Below are 14,892 nucleotides of genomic sequence, written 5' to 3' on the forward strand. Positions count from 1 at the left end.
TGGGTAGAAACCAAAAGCCAGGCACTATCAATAACTGGTAACCATCAGTAATAGAATGGATATGTTAGACTAGAATCACGGTCCATTCCCACAGAATATTATCCTGCCATGAGAATGAGCAATTGGCAATACACAGCAACAGTATGGATGAGGCTGGGCACAGTGGCTCACACCTGTAATCCCAGCACTTTGGGAGGCCGAGGAGGGTGGCTCACGAGGTCAGGAGTTCAAGACCAGCCTGACCAACATGGGGAAACCCCGTCTCTACTAAAACTACAAAAATTAGCTGGGCGTGGTGGCACACTCCTGTAATCTCAGCTACTCAGGAGGCTGAGGCAGGAGAATCACTTGAACCTGAGAGGTGGAGGTTGCAGTGAGCCGAGATCACGTCACTACATTCCAGCCTGGGTGACAGAACAAGACTCTCCCAAAAAAAAAAAAAAAAAAGGATGAATCCCACGAATATTCTGTTGAGTTAAAGAAGCTATATTCCAAAAAGGCAACAGGGTATGCCTCTGTGTGCATCGGGTTCAAAAACCAGAAAACTAGACAATGGGGTTAGAAGTCAGGATAGAGCTGAGGTACCCTTGGGGAGTGGGGAGTGGGGAGTGGGGAGTGGGGAATGGCTGAAAGGGGACATGAGAGGGGGCTTTTGAGGTCATGGTCTGTTGCTTCATCTGGGCTACAGTGACACAAGAATGCTCACTTTGGCCAGGCATGGTGTGACTCACGCCTGTAATCCCAGCACTTTGGGAGGCTGAAGCGGGAGGATCACCTGAGTTTGGGAGTTTGAGACCAGCCTGACCAACATGGAGAAACCCCATCTCTCCTAAAAATACAAAATTAGCTGGGCATGGTGGTGCATGCCTGTAATCCCATCTACTTGGGGAGGCTGAGGCAGGAGAATTGCTTGAACCCGGGAGGCAGAGGTTACAGTGTGCAGAGATTGCGCCATTGCACTCCAGCCTGTGCAACAAGAGCAACACTCCCTCTCAAAAAAAAAGAATGCTCACTTTGTGAAAATTGTTCATATGTGACATCTGCACTTTTCTGCATGTATTATGCATTGGTAAAAAGTTTACATTAAACAAACAAAAAAACTCCACATTTTGAGGCCATACAAACCTATTCGCTAAGCCCACAGTCATCCATGTATCAATTAACAGGATTTCTGGGACACCCATCCCTGACCTATCACAGACAGAAGTCCAGCCCGCCCTGAAGTGGCATTCAAGGCCCTCTCCCTGTGGGCCTCATTCCTTACTGCCCTGCCAGAATCACTCCCCATTCCCAGAACAAGTGTCCTCACATCTTCCTGCCTTTGCCCAACAGTTTCCTAGGCTGGGATGCCCTTTCCCTGCTTAAGCCTGGTGAAACCCTCCACCTTCAAACCCAGCTGTGACCCCAGCCTCCCTGGCAGCCACCTGGCACACTACTCATTGGAGAAACAGCATTTATGGCCGGGCACAGTGACTCACACCTGTAATCTCAGCATTTTGGGAGGCCAAGTCAGGCAGATCACTTGAGGCCAGGAGTTCGAGACCAGACTGGCCAACATGGTGAAACCCTGTCTCTACTAAAAATACAAAAATTAGCTGGGCGTGGTGGCGCACGCCTGTAGTCCCAGCTACTCGGGAGGCTGCGAGAGGAGAATCGCTTGAACCTGGCAGGCAGAGGTTGCAGTGAGCTGAGATCACACCACTGCACTCCAGCCTGGGTGACAGGGTGAATGAAACTCTGCCTCAAAAAAAAAAAAAAAAAAAAAAGAAAGAAAGAAAAAGAAAAAAGAAACAGCATTCGCCTTGCCTCCCTAGGAAGCGCTTTTCCCCCAGTCTTTTCTATTAGATTCTAAGTTTGCTGAGAATGCCCAGTCTCTTGGGTATTTTCTCCTTCTCACAATCCCATCCCTCAAGCTAACACTTGATTACCAATTCATTAACTTACCATTCGCTGAAAAGTACATGTGTGCCAGGCACACCATGCTACATAGGGTCATGGTGATGTCCATGACCTCCTACAAGCTGTTGCTGAGCCCACCTCTCAGGAGAGGAAATGCAGGCCGCAAAGGGAAGCAAAGTGTTGTTGACAGCAGGTCTGCCTGGCCCCAAAGCCTGGGCTTTCAGCCTGTGCCGGCCATCCCTACCCCTCACTCCACACCCCACTGCAAGGTCTGCAAGCGGGCCTTGGGAGCGCTGTATGGCTCTTTAGTTTTTAGTAAAATTGTTCAGACCCAAGGGAGGCATCAGGGCAAGGGCGTATCAGGGCTCAGGTCGGGCTAGCTCCAGCTTTCCTGAACAATCACAGAGAATCTACCTGCATAGGATGACAACATCCGTTTGGAGGAGTTGGTCAGCAAATGTTACTTTAACCACTGCCAGACTCAGTTTGCTCATCTAAAAACTGGAAGTTACAACACCTGCCTCACCGGGTTGTGGCGAGAATCGAATATGTAAGCCCCCAGTGACCCCTCTCAGAGGGATGGTCAGATGTAACCCCCTTGCACAGCTAACCCCCAGAACATAAATCACAGCTACAGAGACTAGAGCCAGCACAGCTCACAAAAGAACAGGCTGTTTATCCCATGTATGTTCATGCCCAGAAGTAATCAGGTACCAGCCAGGGGCTCTGATACAGAAAGGACTCCTGCCTTGAGGGGGAGACGGTCTGGGGGCTCTGCGATCCTTCCAGGTCCATTTAGATTTGGGTTCTTAACCCAGGCTGCGCATTAGAGTCACCTGGGGAATTAAAAAAAAAAAAAAATTCCAATGCCCAGTCCAGCCCCAACCATTTCTGGAACAGGGTCTGAGCTTTTCAAAAACTCTTCAGAGGATTAATGGGCAAAAAGGGTGGAGAACCAATGATTTGGACCAAATGATCCATTTACACATGAACAAGCCCAAGTGGAAGCAGTTTGAGGCCACCAAGAAACAGGGAACAGAGTCAGGACTAGGAGCTGGGCCTCCTGGCCCCCAGGTAGGGGTGGTGCTACCTTTAGACTCAGAGGAAACCCCTGGGCTCTCTCTGGCCTCCGCCCTGTGAGGGAGAATGCAGCTAGGACAGCTGGGCAGCCACGTAGCAGGAGACAGGGTCTGCCCACTGAAGAGCCTGGGCCCTCTCTCCACGGTCCTCGGCTCCCCTCTCAGTCAAACAGCACAGGAGGCCCCAGAGATTTCATCACCTAGCCCCCCAACCCCAGTCAGAGTCTCCTTGGGCCTGAGACAGACAATCCCAGCTGAAAGAGTCTGGTGGTGTGGAGACGCCTTGGCCTCTCTGTGCAATCTGTCCTGCTTTATTTTGAATCCTTGGAGGGGGGAAGGAGCAGTGGACCCCTCCGTGAATCACAAACATAACCCCAACGTCTACAACACACCAGGCTCTGCTCTCAGAGCCAAGCCCCCCAAGCCTCATTCCCAACATCTGCCCTTGGGGAGCAGCCTGGAGTCCTCACTTTGGAAACAGTGTCTCCTCCCCAGTGATCCTGGGGTGGGGGGCGGCGGTGCAGGGAAGAAGCCTAGGAGTGACCTTGCACATCCCTCGGGCCCAGCAGCCTCCTCAGGGGCCGAACCTGAGGTCCAGAGTGGACGTGTGGTTTACAGACCACACAGCCACTGGGTGGCAGGGCCAGGGACATTTCCCTTGAATGTCATACATAAGGCAGTGGGCAGGACTGGGGAAGGTAAGTGAAGGGGTGGCAGGTGGGGGAGAACCAGTCCTGGGACACCCGGAGGACACAGGCCCTGAGGGGCTGGCATGGCCACCTGTCTGCAGCAGTGCCTGCTGGGTGCCCCATTTCACCTCATTTCTCCAAGGAGGCTGGAGTCAGACAGCTGTACCCAGCCCAGCCCCTCTCCCAATGCTCCCCACTGACCACATCTGCCCAGCAAAGCCCCTCACCTTAGCTGCCTCCCATGGCTGCTGAGGAGCCAAATGGTGCCCTGCCCCTCCCAATTTCAGCCCATGACACGGAGCTGGCCTCCCCTCCTTCTTCCCCACCTGGCATGGAAGGCCTCCCAGCCCAGCTTCTCCCTGCTCTGTCCAGCACTGGCACTATCCTGGACAACTCAAAGAGATCAAAATGACTTCCAGACCCCTATCTGTGAGCTCCCACCTCTCCTTTTAAAGATCAATTAAAGTCTTGGCAATGATTCACCTTGCAGTCTGGGATGGTAGCTTTGATGTCCGCTCCAGACATGAGACCTCTGTTTTTCCAAATCTAGAAACTGCTACCAAATGGTGAGGGTAGGGTCCCTCCCTGGGGCCAGAGCAGCCCCGGCTTTGCAAAGATGCCAGCCCCAAGGTCTTACCCTCGCTGGCAGGGGGTGCCAAGCCCTGACTGGGGGGCATGGGGAAACAGGCCATGAATATCAGGAATTCCTTCCACAAAGGACAACTGGGAAAGCAATGCATCTCTGCTTCCCTTGGCAGCCAAGGGCCATGGAGGAAAAATGTTTAATATAAAAACATCTGACAAAGTGCCTTCAGGATATATTTTCTGCATCAAAGAAGTAGCTCTTGGCAACAGCCACTCTACCCTGACAAGGAAACTTTCGAGCGCAGTTCCCGATTGTTACAGACGCCCGATTGTTACAGACACCCGGGGAAAGCATGCCAGTGGGGATAGGAGGAGGGGGACCCTGGAGCCCGGCAGGCAGATGGTTGTGATTAGGCTGGACGCAACCAAGTACATTTTCTGGAATTTCAGGTCTCCTCAGACAACCTGCTGGTTCCCCTGATGATGCAGGCTGCCAATGTATAGTGAGGGGTAGGGGCCATCTGCAGCCAGCCCTGGACAGGCACCCGATACCCTGCCTCGCCAGCAGCCTCCCCTCACAAGCCCACTCACCTGCCATCTCACTGGTCATTCATTTATCTACTCAGCAACCACCCAATGAGCAGAGCTGCTGGGGGGCTTGGTGATCATTGTTCATGCTGAGTCTCAGGTACCCAGGGACACAGAAGCTCAAGAACCATGTTTGTGTCCTGAATCTTCCAGGGCCAGCAAGGGCACCTCATCAGACACAGAGGAACCCAACAAGTGCCAGACTGCCTGGGTTCCAATCCCAGCTCTATTGCTTTCTTGCTGGGTGACCTTGGGCAAGTCACTTAACCTCTCTGAGCCTGTTACGTCTTCCTTTAATTTGGCTAATAAAAGTGGCTACTTCAGAGAGTTGTTCAGAGTAGTCCATGAACAAATATATTTATGGCACTTAGAGAATACCTGGCACAGAGCTCTGTGTTAGCTGTGATTATTAAATATGTGTGATGATCTTTCTGTCTTTAAGAGCTCTCTCTGGATCTCTTTATCCCAGGCAAAAATTCATTCATTCATTCATTCATTCATTCATTCATTCATTCCACAATGACTCCCTGGCTCTGAGCTAGGCCCAGTATTAGAAGTCAGATGAGGTCCTTCAGGACCAAGTATATCCCAGGGTTCCCTGGTATCCATGACCATGATCCCTCTGTTTCAGCTCATTCCTCTAGTGTTCAGGACAACCTCTCTGGATTCATCTTTCCCCATTCCTCCATCTCTCGCTTATTTACTTTCTAGCCACAAACTCTTAGAGTGTATGGTATTAACTGCATGCCTCCTTGCTTTTTGCACAAGCTGATCCTCCTACTTGAAAGGTTATCTACAGCCTGTTGTCCTCTTGGTGAACTCTTAGTCATCCTACAAAACCCAACTCAGAATCACCTTCTCTGTAAAGGTGAATGCCCCCTGAACACTCCCATCCCCACCCCAACAGAGTCCCCTGCTTTGAGCACATCTCTAGGGCAGCACTCAGCATGATCGGTCACCACTGTCTGTTTGCTGTCTGCCTCTCCTCTAGACCAACAGCTCCTAGAGGGGAAGGTCCAGCCTTTCTCCATTTTGTGTCATCTGCCACTGGCATGTAGTAGATTCTTTTTTCCCCTTTTTTATAATAAATTCTTGTTTTTAATTTTTATTTTTCTTTTTTTTTTTTTTTTTTTGAGACGGAGTCTTGCTCTGTCACCCAGGCTGGAGTGCAGTGGCTGGATCTCAGCTCACTGCAAGCTCCGCCTCCCGGGTTTACGCCGTTCTCCTGCCTCAGCCTCCCGAGTAGCTGGGACTACAGGCGCCCGCCACCTCGCCCGGCTAGTTTTTTGTATTTTTTAGTAGAGACGGGGTTTCACCGTGTTAGCCGGGATCGTCTCTCGATCTCCTGGCCTCGTGATCCGCCCGTCTCGGCCTCCCAAAGTGCTGGGATTACAGGCTTGAGCCACCGCGCCCGGCCAATTTTTATTTTTCTTATTTTTTTAGAGACAAGGTCTTGTTCTGTTGCTCAGGTTGGATCAGAGTGCAGTGGTGCAATCACGGCTCACTACAGCCTCCAACTCCTGAGCTCAAGTGATCCTCTTACCTCAGTGGCTGGGACTACAGGTGTGTGCCACCATGGCCAGCTAATTTTTAAATTTTTTTAAGAGGTAGGGGTCTTGCTATGTTGTCCCCAGCTGGTCTCAAACTCCCAGGCTCAAGCAATCCTCCTGCCTCAGCCTGGGATTACAGGCACAAGCCACCACACCTGGTTGCAGTAAGTTCTGAATAATAAATGTTCAATACATTGACTTGTCATTCAAAAGCCCACACTCAGGAAACACAATAGCCCTGAAGTCCTTTGTCTGAGGCCATGGGGAATCTAAAAGCTCTGTTATCTCTGCTGAGTCAGTTGCCCTCTCTGGACTTTGCAAGTACACCCCCACCGCAGCCCCCAAGCTTTAGTGCCTTGGGATGGAGGGGTGGAGGTCCAAGACACTGATCCCCTCCCTCCTCATGACTTTGTTCCATGCCACAGTTTTGCCTTTGGACAATGACAAGAGAAGCTAAGATGCCCCAGGACAGAAGCCCTAGCCCTTTGACTACTCCCCACCCCAAGGCCTGGGAGCTGGTACTTACAGCCTGGAACACATCAGCACCAGGAAACCCTTGAGATCAGTGACCCAGTGGACCCAATATACAGCTGAGCAAACTGAGACTAGAGAGGCAAGGAATTTGCCTGAGGTCACATGGCAGGAAAAGGGCACAGCTGAGCCTAGAAACCACTCTGGCACACTGCCCACCGTCCCGCATTGCTTCTTGGCAGTCACGGGTTTTCTGGGCCCTCCTTCAGCTGCCTGTTCCTCCAGGACTGCTCTAGTCAACCCCATCACTCCTGCCGACCGCCCCTCACACCTCTCCCCCAGCCCAGGAAGAATGGGTCCTTCTGTGAGATACTCAGGAGGCGTTAGGGAGGGAAGGCATTTTTTTTCCCTTTGGTTGGTCAAAGCTAAAAAGACACATGGCAAGGGCTTGATGTGAGTAGTAAATACCATCCATGTGGAACTGGAGCTGAATGTAACTTCTCCCCTACCCATTACTGAGTTGGACATGGCAGGGTGGTGCTGGCCAGAATTGGTGTCAGTCTGGCAACCTGTCCACTGTCTCCAGGCTGGAGCCTGACCCCTGAGGATAGGCAGAGTGAGCATGGGTCACGCCCGAGGGCCACCTCTTAAACCCAAGGGGACCAGGCTAGGTTCAAGTCTGATTGATTCAGGGCACCACTCACCCAGATGAAATGCCCTTCCTGCTCTCCAAAACTTAATGAAATGTTCTTTTCAGCTAAAACGTATCCCCTGCCCTCCTGCTTTCCCTTTGAAACCACTCTGCATACAGCACCCCAGACCCACAGGCAATGAGCACCCTCACGTGACAGGCCGGAGCATCGTCATGTGATAGCCACAGTCTGCACGCCCTGCCTATCGGTCAGGTGTGATCAGTCTGTGAAAATTCACAGAGCTGGCACTTATATGTCCACTCTGCAGGTTTGGAAAAAAGTTTTTTTAAAAAATCTTTCCCAGGTCCTGGCCTCTGCCCATCTCGTCTCCCACCAACATCTGGAGCTTTGCTTCCCAGTCGCTTGCAACTCCTTTGGTTTCTCAACATCAAGCTCTTTTCATACCTCCAGGTCTTTGCATCTGCTATACCTGGAATGCTCCAAATCCTATCTTTCTGACTTCCATTCATTCTTTAAATATCGCCTTTAGATATTGCCTCTTCCAGGAAGCCTTCCCAGCTACCTCCCTACCACACCAACAGTTGATCACTAATCTCTTCTTCCCCTGGACTGCCTCCTGTTATTGTTTGTGTCTTCACCTATCTGTGAATACCTTGAGGGAAGAAATAATGTAACTTTTATCTCTGTGCCCCTAGCCCTATGCACAGTGCCTGGAACACTGCGATGGCCACACCCACCACATGGAGTGTGCCAGGCCTTGGCAGACTCACAGGCATCATCTCATTTAACCCTCACCACTAGGGATATGTTGTTATTATCATCCCCATTTTACAAGTGAGAAAACTGAGGGACAAAGCAGCTGAGTGGCTCTCCCAAGGTCACACACCTTATAGATGGCCGACTCGGGGCTTGATCACAGGGACCACTGGTGCAGAGCCCATGCTCTTCAGCCCACCACAGCTATAGGGACTCAGGACCCACAGAATGGACCGAACCGCACACCCTGGAACACGGAACTCTTAGAGTCTGTTAGATGAGGGTGTTGGACAAGAACACACTTGCTCCCTGTAATCGAGAAAGCAGCAGGAAATGACGCTGCACACACACACTCCTCTCCCAGCTTCATTAGGCATTGATGGTAACATCAGACAGCACCAACCCCAAGGGACCCCTGAAATGGGCAAATGGCAGGCACAGTTGCTACCAAGTGGCAGGTGGGTAAGCAGTGTGGACCCACCTTGGGTTGCAACCCTAGGTGGATCCACACTGCTCTGTTTGCTGTGTGGCTCTGAGCCAGTCTCCCAACCTCCCTGAGTCTCTGTTCCCAAACTCTGCCAACTTACACAATACAACAATCTATACAATGATCTGCGCCCTCAAGGAGCTTACAGTCTGGTTGGTGGAGGAAAGACACCCACATCCAGCCCAGCCCCCAACTCTCCAGGTAGCCTACTGTGGCTCCCTTCCTTCCCCTGGCATCCTCCTTTCTAAACGGAAGGGCCTGCTGTCACTGACAGAGCTCTAAAGAAACCCACATGCTGTGAGGACTGAGATACCAGGCACAGAGGGCCAAGGTTCCAGCAAGGACTGCCCGATCCCAGTGATGGGCAGCTTAGACCGTGCCTTGTATACAGCTGGACAGTGACTGCCCAGCTCCCACCCTGAGGGCCCTTGCTCAGTGTTCCATAACAAGCATCCCCATCCCCTTCCCTGCGCCAGACCCTGGCAGGGGTAAAGTATCTCATTTAACCCTCACCATTAAGGATATGTCGTTATTATCATCCTCGATTTACAAGTGAGAAAACGGAGGGACAGGGTGCTTAATAAAGCATTTGAACGGTTATCTTACAGGCACTAGAATAAGATAGCAGAGGGGAGCCACTGGTCCTAAAGAAGCTTGCCTTGTGCGCCGCCTCCAGCCCCACAGCATGGAGTCAGGCAGGCCCGGGTGCTTAAGCAGCCCTGCCACTTCAGGCTCCCGCTAAGTGACTCAGAGCTCACCCAGCCCGGCCTGGCCAGGGCTCCTTCCCTCACTCAGGGCTTAAAGCTCCTTCTGACATGTTCATTGTTTTTCTAGGCTGGAGTCAGAGATGCTGAGAGAACCCTGCCCTCTGCCACCAGCCTTTCTCGGAACTGCCATTTCTTCATCCTGCAATTCTGAGAATTATGGCATGTTCTACTTTAAAGTTGGAGAAAAAAAAAAAGTTTGCCTACCAGCCACTCACACCTTAGTATGAATTTACTTAACTAGCTTTCTCTTCCTTTCCTCCCCAAACTAAACTGAAATCAAGCAAATGGAAGAGGAATGGAAATACTGCAGAGAAGAGGACAGCCTGACAGGGGCCTTGGACAGTCAGTTGACAGTACCCCAGGCCCTGAATTAGGTGAGGAAACCAGAGTGCCAGAGTCCTGACAGTACCCGAAAAGTTCTAGGCTTTCCATTCTTCCCAAATCCCATCAAAGACTCCAGGTGTAAGGTCTCTAGATTTTCTTAAAGCTCTGCATTCTAGCCTCCCTCCACCACCCCCAGCCCCAGTCACCTTGGTGAAGCCACTTGCCCCCTCTACACTGTTTAGTGGGGATCACGTATCCAAATTGGGAGCTGATGTAGAGATCAAATGAAGGTTTTCCATCAACTACTCAGCAGAGCTGAAGCAAGTGCGTCTCCTCTCCTGCAGCCCCTCCTGCATGCCTCCTTGCCTGCCTGGGCCTGGGACTAAGCCTCAAGAGGCCCATCCTTCCCCCAAGTGACCTCAACAACAGGACAGGGAAGTAAAGCGAGACCATGGAGCTGGATAAAACAGAGTCCCAGGGCCGACGCTGGGATTGTCATTGTGCGAGACAAACTAGGGCAGTCTCCATCCTGGAGCTGCAGACACCCTGTTTGGGGATGACATGCATCCCAGGACACTGAGGGTGACAAGGCTCTTGCGATCGGCAGACCCCCAGAACTCCAGGAGATGGAAGGCCAGGCCAGCAAGTGGTGTGATCTCTGGGTGGTCCCCAACGTTTGTCTAGTAGTGGCCTGGGAGGGCATGGAGCTGCCCTGCACCCTTGCTAGCCCTTCATCCCCTTCCCCGGTACTTAAATCAGGACAGGTGCCCACCAGGCTCCTTTTGATCATTTTACTTTGCTCCTGCCAGGGTCTGGCTTGGGGAAAGGAACAGGGATGCTTGTTGTAGAACACTGGGCAGGGCCCTCAGGGCGGGAGCTGGGCAGTCACACTGTGCAGGCTCACGTTCCAAGCCTGCCACTTACATTATGGGCAGTTGGCCCGGCAATGAGCCTCAGTTTCCTCCTCTATGAAATGGGAAGAATCACACTTGTCTCACTGAGTTGTGGTAAGGAGTCAATGAAATGGAGGATGCTGGCGCTTAGTAAAGTGCCTGACACGTAGTGAGTGTCAATAAATGTCAACTGCTGTCATCATCAGCACCATCCTATTATTTGTCCTTAGACACATCAAATGCCCTGGCCTGGCCCAACACATTGTGCCCGCCTCTGCCCCTCACCTTTCTGACTTCACCTCCGGCCCTGCCCTCCCACACAACCTTGCATTCCATCTTGCAGAATGACTCGTGCCTTCACCACCCACCAAGACCTGTCACCCCTAGGCCATTTCCCTCCCTGAATATGTCCTCCAGTGTGACAGCCAGTACAGCCCCCTGTCTCCGGGCTCCAAGTAGGCAGGTGGGCAGCTTAACCCACAGGACCTCAGATCCCCACAGCACAGAGCGAGCTGGAAAAGCTAACAGTGGGCCCTCGGGGGGAAACATTCCTCGCATGGCATCCCTGGAAGGGACCAGGATGACACAAAGGTAAACACTCCATTCACCTACTGAGGCCACCCAGAACTCAGACCAAAGTCCTTCAAGACCTCACTCAATGTCCTTGGCATAGGAAATCCCCAATTTCCTCTCCAAATCCTTCCACTCCTTAGAATTCTAAGGCATTGGACACATTTTCTAACACAGTCCTTTTGCACAGTCACGAGTAGCAGAGACCTTCTCACCACCCAATACCAAAGACTACTTTGGGGTATCTGGGCGGAAATCTCAGACACAGGCCCAGTGAGGCCCAAAGGCAACCAAACTAATGGCCTTGGGGTCTCCTGAGACCTCCCAGCCTCTGGATTTAGGGAGGGGCTTCCTGCAAGTGCTTAGGGGTCTGGTCCTTCCAGCCTGAGCCACACCAGGCCTCCTCTGGAATGGCTGGGATCAAATGAGACTACATCTGCAAACACCTTGAAACGGTAAGGTATGCACATGCACACACGCGCGCGCGCGCGCACACACACACACACACACACACACACCACAGACTTTCCACCATTAACAATAGGGAGAAAGAGGATGCCAAAAAATTACCCATCTGTCCAGACAACCAACGCCAATGGAATCCATCTGAGGGCTGGCAGTGACACAAAATCGTAAATTCAGAAATACTTTTAAGCCCCCTGCTTCAAAATTATATGTGGCTTTCACTCATGTAGGTGCAGAGGAAAAAGAAAGGATTGAAATTTTAACTTGTGTTCATCTGGTTGGGACTTTGAGGGAAAGAAATTATTAGAGAAGGAAGTACCCTAATGAGGGGAGCCACCAGAGACCAGAAGGCACTCAGGAATAGGACCCAGAAGACCTGGATTCCAGGACCACTGGAGCCCAGGACCAGGCTGCCCAATGTGGGACCCTGTGTGGCAAGTCACATTCCTGCTTCCACTTTCAGCCTCCCCATCTCTGCAACAGCCATACTGTTGTGAGCTCCCATGTCTTGGTGAGAAGGGAATGGATGGGCGAAGGCTGTGGGCCAGGGAAATGGCCAGGCAGCTGTGAGCAACCAGTGCTGCATTATCCTTAGAGTTTCAGAGAGACCGCATCAAGAATGACAGGACTTTAGGGGAAATACACGTATCGAAGGTACATTTGGCCCTTGCAGAAAAGTGGGGGACAAAACAGTGATGAAGAGCACAGACCCTGGAGACAAACAGCCCGTGGCTGTTCCAAGAGAATGCACATAAAAGCAGCCGAGTGGAGTGCTAGCCATAGCATACACTCAATAAATGGCTATTATTTTGGCGACTGCTACCATGGCATGGATGTGGGGTGAGGGAAGAATGGCTCAGATGGAGACACACAGCCATCCAGCCATGCCCACTAGGTATGCAGCCCCAGCCTGAGGGGCTGTCAGTCCCAGCCAGCACGCCACCAGGCCACTATGCCACCAGCCATGCTCCCAAAGGGCCCCACAGACCTTGCCTCTGGCCCTCAATGTCCCCAGTCCAACACCAACCTCTCATTTCTCAAGGAAAGTTTGATTCAGGTATTCCTCCGGATGTGGGGGTCCCTATGACCAGCTTCTAACTGCAGGGGACAGAGGACTCCAAAGCAGGGTTCCCTCGGCTTCCTATCCCAGCATCCGCTGCTCAGGGAGAGAGACAGAAACCACTGGCCTTTGCCAAACTCCTCACTTGCCAGATCCTCCCTGCAAGCTCATTCAACCGACTCCAATTTCCCCAATCTTCTGACCCTTCACATTGGTCCCTCCCCCAGTGTGGGGACAGGAGGAAGACAAATGTGTACCACTTCCACTTTGCTGCCTCTCGCAGCTGGGGGAAGAGGATCTCTTTCTAAACGAGAGATGGAGAGCTGTGCTGAGTTTTTATCATTTCCAAGTGAGACAAGGGAGAGACAACTGGTTAAAACGTGGTAGACAGGTGCTTTAAAAGTTATCTTCAGGTTTCATTCACACAGACTGTTCTTAACCCCAAGAACACCAGCGACTGAAACACTGGCAATCTTCCCATCCAAGGATTGGAGGAAAAGGGAAACAAAAAGAAGAGGGGAAGTCAAAAAGTCTTCCACCAAGCCCCCTCCGCAGCTGTCCCCTTCGATAAATTTCAACACAACAGCAATGCACGAGAAAAAATGCCGACCTGAGAATTCACCCGGAGCAGTGATGAGGGAGTTGGTAGCCTCCGTTTCAGTGTAAGACAATGTGGAATCGGACAGATCTGTGGGAGAAAAGAAAAAGAGAACTTAGTTGGCCGTGGGGCAGCGCTCTCTTTTTTCTTCTTTCTCATGCATCTGTGTATGTGTGCACGTGTGTGGATGTGTGTGCTTGCAAAGGGCAGCATGTCCCTCCCAACGTTCTGATGTCACCCTGTAACCCCTTCTCAGGATCACCCCCGACCAGCCCAGCCCAGCCCAAGAACTCTTCTGGAAAGTGCTGACTGTGAAGCTGGTACCTGAAAACGTACTGCCCTGACCACAGAAATAACCCAAGTTCAGGGGACCGAGCAAGTAGCAACTTGGAGCCTCCCTGGGTAAGGTTAAATTAAGCCCCTAAACAATCCATAGTTGCCGTACTTAATTACAACCATTAAAATTCTTGAAGTTGTTCCTTCTTGCTTCCTTCCTTCCTTTCTTCCTTCCTTCCTTCCTCCCTCCTGCTGGAGCTGGGGAAACTGTTTTAACAAGTCACCAGCCGTCCTCACTCTGTCCCGCTTACACCCCTCTAATTAAGGGCTCAAGCATTTGCTCCCAGATTAACTTTGTTTTTTCTCTCCCCTCCCCCACTCCCTAACATCCAAACCTGCTCACACAGCAACTTTTAATGCCTGGACTGTTTTTCTTAAGGCGTTCTTTTTTTTTTTTTAAGTAGCTTTAAGTACATTATTGGTTTTCCTCTGTCTGCAGAACAGTTAGATGAGAAAGAGAAATTCTTTTGCACATTTTCTATAGAACACTGAGCTGCTATACTGAGCTGCTTGAACATTGACAAGCCGATGCCTTTTGGGACAGGCAGACTTGGAAAACTTTTCCTGGGCCTGTGCCTCTGCTACCAGCAATGGGTGTTGCCCCCGTTAAGGGACAGGCCTGTCCAGAGTTGGAGCGCCTGCAGCACACTCACCTTCTCACCCAGCACAATCCAGGACTGGCTTGCGTGGCCCCACCTGGCCCCACCCGGTCCAGCACAGCTACTCCAGGCAAAGGATTCCTGGGATAAAACCGTTTGCCCAGGCCCTCACTAGCTAGAATTCCATTTGATCCTGCAGGAAGTTTTTTCCTTTTACCACATGGCTTGGGGAGCAGGAAGATAAAACATTAACCAATTTGGCCTGTTTTTTTTTTTTTTTTTTTTTTCCTCTCCAGCTTCCCACTTGCCAGATGCTGACTGGGTGTTCTGGGTTTTATTTTGTTTTTTGGTCTCATGTGATCACAGAGGCTTAGAAGTGAACTGGCTTTTTGTTTATGAAAAAGCAACAATGCAAGGAAGAGAAAATAATACCAAAAAATAACCCGGGACTATTTATCAGGGAATGAAAAAGTTATCTGCTGGAAAAATATGTTAGGAGAAAAATAACGACACACGGAAAAAT

General features: G+C 51.2%; 1 protein-coding gene across 1 annotated transcript in view; it reads right to left on the reverse strand.

Annotated features, from left to right (window-relative positions):
- Positions 1–14,892, reverse strand: part of LOC105488204 (SMAD family member 6) — a 90,218-nt gene that overhangs the window by 60,779 nt on the left and 14,547 nt on the right. Inside the window, exon 3 of the mRNA XM_011752069.3 lies at positions 13,447–13,524. Coding sequence (XP_011750371.2) covers positions 13,447–13,524 — 78 coding nt within the window. The remainder of the gene's footprint in view (positions 1–13,446; positions 13,525–14,892) is intronic.

Source organism: Macaca nemestrina, chromosome 7, assembly GCF_043159975.1.
Source record: "Macaca nemestrina isolate mMacNem1 chromosome 7, mMacNem.hap1, whole genome shotgun sequence".
Lineage (NCBI taxonomy): Eukaryota > Metazoa > Chordata > Mammalia > Primates > Cercopithecidae > Macaca > Macaca nemestrina.